Source organism: Xenopus laevis, chromosome 4L, assembly GCF_017654675.1.
Source record: "Xenopus laevis strain J_2021 chromosome 4L, Xenopus_laevis_v10.1, whole genome shotgun sequence".
Classification (NCBI taxonomy): domain Eukaryota; kingdom Metazoa; phylum Chordata; class Amphibia; order Anura; family Pipidae; genus Xenopus; species Xenopus laevis.
The window spans coordinates 84,790,509-84,798,020 of NC_054377.1; the positions used below are offsets into that span (position 1 = coordinate 84,790,509).

The 7,512-nt window shown below is 37.4% G+C and overlaps 1 protein-coding gene across 6 annotated transcripts in view; it reads left to right on the plus strand.

The window, feature by feature from the left end:
* st3gal-iii (st3Gal-III protein) overlaps positions 1-1,990 on the plus strand; it is a 145,745-nt gene extending 143,755 nt beyond the window's left edge. For 5 of the 6 annotated variants that reach the window (XM_018256382.2, XM_041589109.1, XM_041589110.1 and 2 more), the window contains one exon: positions 757-1,990. In XM_018256382.2, the coding sequence (XP_018111871.1) occupies positions 757-846 (90 nt within the window). In that variant the 3' untranslated portion in view covers positions 847-1,990. The remainder of the gene's footprint in view (positions 1-756) is intronic. The other variant, NM_001190396.1, reaches the window with a different exon arrangement.
* The last annotated feature ends 5,522 nt before the right edge of the window (positions 1,991-7,512 follow it).

A 7,512-nucleotide genomic window follows, 5' to 3' on the forward strand; every position in this document is an offset into this window, starting at 1 on the left:
TTTTTAAAATGTAGTCGCTGGTTTCTTTTAAAGTACTGGGTTTAAACAGCTGAAAGGTTGCAGATACAAGAGATTGTACACTACTGCAGAGCACACAAGAGGTATGTCTGTAGAATAACAATATCGTTGATAGACTTTCCTTGTCCTTTAAATGCTTAAATGCCGCTTTGCATTTTTTACATTGCATTTTGACTATCGATTTACATGGCTTCCACTTCTCAATATCAAATTACAAGTTCACTAGCATGTAAGCAATGCCAGAGGATGATTTCAGAGCAAGAGAACTTGCCTTTGAAGACCAAAAAAGAAAAGACACAAATCAAGGAAATAGATCAAAGGTTCAGTCTATAGAGACATGGATGCAGATAACGTGACCTGTCCTCTTCAGTGGGGTGCTGCACATAGTCTGACACTTAAATCATTTCCAGTGCTTAGAACAATATTAGGGTTATGTGTCTGTAAATAAATAATGATATAGCAAAGCATATGGAAGCATTTTCTTTTGGTGGTTTGCTTACCTCCAGTTTTTAATCACCACATGCATTATGTGATGATCCACTGCTTTATAAATAGACAAAGTGAGGATGGATCCAGCTGTTCTTTGTCTCAGTGGCACTCTTTCTCTCTTAGATTGCTAAATCTGGCAAATTCAAATGAAAAAGGTAAAATATTGTTATGGGTTGAATATTTAAAATAATAAGACAGCCATAAGAATATATTTGGAATTACTAATCAATTGTTTTTATTTTGTTCCAGTCCTGGACTCATAACATTCAAAAGGAGAAGGAGTTCCTTAAGAAGCTTGTTAAAGCACGAGTAATTAATGATCTGACTAATGGCATCTGAGTGAAATGAGTATGAGCAAAAGCTGGAAGATGCACTGATTTGGATAAGCATGGATACCAAACGTTATCAGAGCTTATCCCAAGACAGGCTTGCATGCCTTCAGATGTCCACACTTCCAAGTGAAAGTTTGGTTTTTCAATTAAGCCAGTGGCCATAAGAAAGGAAATCCGTACAGAAGTACCTGTCAACAATTTGCTTTGAGGAAGAAGAAGAAGTTTTTCTAGAAACTACGACTTTAATCTGGAAGCAGACTTTTAATTTTAAATGGACAAGTTACTGTGCCAAATGTACTTCTAGTTTGGGATTTGAGGTGCAAAAGGTACACCACGCGCATTTTGAATGTATAAAGTATTATTTTCGATAAAAGCATGGAGTTATTCTGCATGGGAGACAGAGATATGGATGGACATCATGACACTAATATTTTCATATTAATGCACATTGTGAGATATCTCTGGCTGTTTTATGCAGAATCCTATGTAAAACTAGGACCCATGACCGTCCAGGGTTAGGGGCATTGTTGGTGCTGCTATTACTTAGATGAGCAAAGATTTGTTCAGTCTGTTTGTTATTGAAGAATGTTTTAAAATGTTTGATCGAGGGTGGGAAGGGTTAATTGGCAGGTTGTGAACACCAGAAGCTTCGATCAGTGTTAATAATTCGCCGTGGATCAGTGTTTAAAATCTTAAGAACGGGCACTCTGTGGCCCACTGTCATGTTTTTTGCCTTTTGCATCAATAATGTGAAGGGCACGTTAGATTCATCATTAACAAAGGTATACAGTATGTGATACAATTTCAGCAATACATGTCATATCAAGAAAACAGGTGTAAGCCTGAACCAGATTCCACCACAATATCACATTATCATCCAAACTAATAGGAATTATCATTAAATACCATGAAGTGTTGCAGAGTCTGCAGTTAATTCTTTTGAAATGTATATTTCATGATTGACAAGCATATCCCCCACACGTCTTTATTTCTTGTCTGTTTATGTTATCATCTTCTTACATTTGGAAATCTGAAAAACGGTAGGTTTCAGATTTGAAGTTTGTGACTTCAGTATTCATTTCTCTTACTGCTACAGTGCATATCTGCTCCCAGAAAGTAGCCAGTTCAGTAAAACTTTAACATACTTGAAATTGCCTTGTTTTCTTGTTTGCGTTGTTGGCAAAAAATAGTATCAATATGATTAGATCCATATTTTTTTCTCTAGGTTACAATATATGGCAAAGTATGCAAAACTCGGTGCTTGCAGGAATACCTGTTTAGGAGCATTATTTAAAAGGTAACACTTCATGGATGGTAAATATTTGCTGTTTAATGTTGGTCGTACATGGGTCAAAGATACCAATATCTGCATGGTCACAGTTGGCTCAATGTTAGTGAAATATGGCCACATTGCAGTCATCCAATGGGACAATCAATCAGATCATGCAGTAGAAAAGGGATTGTGCATTTCCATTTGTGCATGACATCTGTGCATTTCTTTACAAAATACACATTGGATCAGTTGTATCCATCATAATCTACAATTGACACAGTAGTTAACACAATGCATAACCCATTTACATAGCAGGGATTGTAGAGTGTACAATGCTTCTACCGTTCAGCCCAGAATAAGGAAGCACACCTGTACAATCCATTTGATTGGACACTCAACTCATGGTGCCATTGGCTGCGCACTGGTGTTGCAACTCCTCTACTAACTGACTACTTTCATTTTTTCTTGAGTAAAATCCAACTTTATGTACACATGTTTTATTTATCACATCCTTATGTGCTTCCATTATAATTTAAATAGGGATTTTCCATAAGTAAAATATAAAAGGGTCTATTATCAAATGGTGGGAATAAATGCTTGACACAATTCGCCAAAAATAATGTCAGTGGAAATATCCAACATAATGTTTGCTATGTCGCAGCGTTTCACAACACATCGCACTCTCTTTATTCCTTAGCATTTTGGAGAAACTATAAATTGTGTAACATAATTCATCTTACTGGTATTTTACATTTTAGAAGTGATTAGACACAATGCTAAATATTGTTGGAGGTAAAGCAAAATAATGCCAAGTTTCCAGGACTCCACCATCTGAATGATACTAAGGGCCTTCTGTATTAAAATTCGAGTTTGTGGGGGCTTAAACCCCGAGCAAGGGGAAAACAGTGCAGACAAAACACAAGCAATTTTTCTTTTGTTTTTTTTCCTTGAGCATTACCTAAGACCTGAAGAAAATATCCTTGGGTGCCTTTTATCATCGAAAAGAGACCATGATGAGTATCACAGTGTTCCATTCATTTTCAATGAGACTATAAAACTCAACAGCTTTTACTTGCTGGCTTTTTTCTGGCAACTTTTTGCGGTTTATTTTATTTAATTAATCCAGACTATATGACCTTGTGCTTTTTTTTTTTTTGAGCTTTTTGACAAATCAGCCTCTTAGTGATTGTCAAACTCATGTTACTGTGGCTTACTAAAAACAAATCTCTTGCCTAAGATGTTACTAAATCGGTTGGAAGGTGACAGTGTTCCCCTGTGGCATAGGTAAGTGACCTTTATTTCCAAACTGCTGTTGTCTAATGATATGAATAATGATATCCTGACACAAAAAGCCTTGCGTGCTGTAGCACTGCGCCTTTTTCTAAAGCCAGCATTAATTGGCTTCTTTCAGCTGTTGCTTCATTTAGTAGATATGGGATCACCAGCAAGTGATCACTGTAACAATAATGAGCAGCCTGTCCCTCTGCTAAAATGATGGAGAGGTGGAATCGAGTTCAGCAGTAGTTCCAGCAGTGCCACAATGCAGATCAATGTTTCATGTAACTGAATCTGTCTTGTATTTCATTTCACAGTATTGCAAGTACTGTTAGTGTAGCATAGGATAGATTTCTGGCATCGTCGTCTTGATTTGTAGTACAAAAAGGTTGCAGGGAATAAAATGTAGTTTCTGAGATGATAATATCAATCCGACAAAGAGCAGCCTCTAAAGAAGGCTTCTTTTTGGGGCTGAACTCCAGCAAAACTCTTGCCTCTGTTGAAGGAAGACCTGGCTTGTTTGCTTCTAGAAATATTAAATGTCATGGTGTTTTTTCTAAGAGCGGCAGACAATTTTCTTTTTGAGAGAAATAGGATTGCCTGTATTAAAATACACTACTTTACCAATATCCAACATCTCATTCCAAAGCTTAAGAGTATTAATATGAAGTTGGTCCTCTCCTTGACTGACATAGTCTACTTTTCAGTGAAGGCTTCCCACAGCACTGATCTCTGGGATCTCACCTAACTCACACATGCTGTTTAAATTCATCACACAGATGATCACTTTGCAAAAGGCCAGGTTCTTCCATTGCCATCTTGGCAAACCCATTATGTGCAGACCTTACTTGTGCAGTGGCCATTATTGTACTGAAAAAGAAAACAGCCTTCCCCAAACTGTTGCCACAAAATATGAAGAAAAGAAAAGTCATGACATGTACATGCTGTACTTAAAAGGGAGAGTTCACCTATGAAATAACTTTTATAATGACGTTGACAATTATAAATATTGCAATTAGTCTTCAGTTTTATTTTATGTTTATGAATTATTTAGCATTTTGTTCAGCAGCTCTCCAGTTTGGAATTTCAGCAGCTTTCTGGTTGCAGGGGACCAGTAGTGACTCCAAGATAAATAGGAGAGAGTAGCCTTTTTTTTGTGGTCAGGGTCAGTGACACCCATTTGAAAGCAGCAGAAGAAGAAAGCAAAAGTATTAAAAATTGAAGAGCAATTGTAAAGTTGCTAAGAATAGTTTGCTTAAAGGGATACTGTCATGGGAAAAAAAGAGAAACAGATTTTTTTATATTCAATTTTGAAATCTGACATGGGGCTAGACATATTGTCAATTTCCCAGCTGCCCCAAGTCATGTGACTTGTGCTCTGATAAACTTCAATAACTCTTTACTGCTGTACTGCAAGTTGGCGTGATATCACCCCCCCTTCCTTCCCTCCACCTGAGGTGGCCACAATGAAAAACATGAGGTCCCTGACTGCACTACGCCATGATGTTTACTCTGGATACTTCCAGTTCGTAACCATGCTACATAAAATGGCTTACTTATACTGAATAGCATGCTCCTTTATTCACAGCGACATAACACTTTATGTTTGCAGCCTGAGCACTTGTTTCTGTAGGCATGTAGCAGCGAGGGCCCACTGGTGCAGTCAGTAGTACTTATAGGAGTATTTATGCATATTCAGCTTGTGCAAACAAGGATTTATTGTCCATCATGCCAAGGACACAGAAAGTTAAAGGGACACTCTATTTTTCCATTAAAAATACAAAAAAAGAATTTGAATCTTTTGTTTTAAAATTGAATATGGTTTTTAAATAAAAATCGGAGGAATTCCATATTTAAAGAACTGAAAATTTTTTCAAATAGTATAACTTGTCTGCAGCATTTTCTGTGGGATATTCAAAAACCCGTATTATTTGCGTGGGCTTCTAGAGAATGTAGCACAGAATGATCTCTTTAACCCTTTGTTACATATGCCCTGAAGTCTAAAGGCAGGTGCTAAGCTACTGTTCTTTGGAAAAAAGGTTATAAGTTCGGTTTCAGCTTCACTGTGAATGGTATTTCCACACCCAATGGAAATGCTTTGCATTGGCAGAAAATGTACAACCTGGGGCTGTGTTCTACTGGGCGTGGAAAGGAAGGTGTCTCAGGTATTTGGCATGCTTATTAAAGGAAAGTGAGCTTTCTTAAAAATAAGTCTAAATGACCATCAAGAACACTCCCTCGCGTGCAAAGACTAAAGAAAGCTCCTCTTTTCTGAATGAATAAATACAGGCAGACTGAGTCACTGTCCTCCTTGAACTGTAAAGACAAATATTTATGAGAAAATAGTATTTGGTAGCTCTTGCCAGAAAGCAGCAGCTTCTCCTAAAATGTCCAGCTGAGGCCCTTCCTATTGAACATTAGGAGCCAACACAGTGCGTAGCTGTATTTGTAGATACTCCATCTCTGCAAGATTTACTTTGACATTAATTGTCCTTTTATGCAGGAAAGTCATATATGTGTCTGCCCTGCTGGTGGTACAATTGCCAGCATCCTCTGCCTTTCAACTTTAAAACCAAAGAGAATGGATTCTGAATTATAAATCATTTTGTCTATGGTGACATATATTAAAGACTCTTGCAAAAAATTTAGACATTTTATCCATGAGTTGCTGAGCCACAGAGCAAATTAGTTTGAGGGCTCCCTTCAACTAAGGGATGAAAACTTTGTTTTTATAAAGAAATACTTATGAGTAAATCACATAGCCTAGTTGTCTTATGGTCTGTCTTCACGCATTCTCTTTGATGTAATCCAATTGTTTTGCCCTAGGGCCGAACGTTCGGATTAACCCGATATCGCCCTGCTGTGGGTGGGTGAGGTCACCAAACTAACAGATTTTACCGTGTATGGCCACCTTAAGTGTTCCACTGGGCCCCCTATATCTCCTGCGTTATCAGCAGTTGTAGAGTGTGCTTGTACTATAGTTATGCCCATGGTCTTTAGTGCTTAGGATAAGGACTTAAAGGCATAGTATAATAAGCTTCAGGTCCCACGGCCACACTCTGCTAAATCAGTGTAGTACTGCTACCATTATATACAATCTACTGACGGACATGATGGTTACAGTAGAAACATGCCAATCTACCAATGAAGGTAATACTCAGGATACTACTGTGCCCACTGGATAGATGGCACAACGATGTACTACAGATTATAACTGGCTACAACAGAACAGAAGCACCAAGTTGCCTTTCATGCTCCAAGATATGGTGGAACCTGCTCTCAAAAGAGAAGAAATTCCTGGAAGAAAGGTCTGCTAGTCCAGAAGACAAAATTAATTGGCCAAAATGAGAAATATGCTGCTACTGTAGTGGTTCCCATTAGTGCTTCTAGAGCAGCATTCTAGTAAACAAATGCAGCAAAAACCATAAATAACAATGAGTGGGGGCAATTAAAATAAATTCTGAAGTGGTGACATCTAAAAGCCAAAGATTGAATGTTACAGTTTTTTATACTTCAAATGAACTCGAATGGTTTCCTATTTAAGAAAAAAACGTGATTCAGTGAGTTTGAGTTGCAAAAACTCGAATTGGCTAAAATTTGTTGAGTTTTTGGGCAAAACCCTCTGAACCCAAACATCATGAAGACTTCAAATGGTTCAAGGGACCTCTGTCGTTGACTTCTACATGACTTCTACATGACCTCGACAGGTTTTAGATGGTGTATTTTCCATAGTTTCTAGGGTCGGGGTATAATAAATCTCAAAAAAGTTTATTTTTTTAACCGTAAAAATGTGAGTTTTGACAAAAAAACACCTTGAAAACTCAAATTTTTCCTGGAAAAGCAATTTGAATCTTACTAAATAACTCCATTAGTGTTTTATAATCCTTACCTTACAGAAATGCTCCTGTGAATGTTCATGTTTGCTTAATTTCTCTACTTTCAGCAGTGACCGCTTCCAGAGATGTGCGAGAGAGATTTCATGGGCTTAGAGACGATATTATGGTCTGTGTTTGGTGACTGTAAAAGAGACAATTCAAACAAAGACTTAAGAATTTTTCCCATCAGTTTTCAAATAAATTTTTTAAAATTTTTGTTAACCACCACCTTGCATAGACATAATGTACT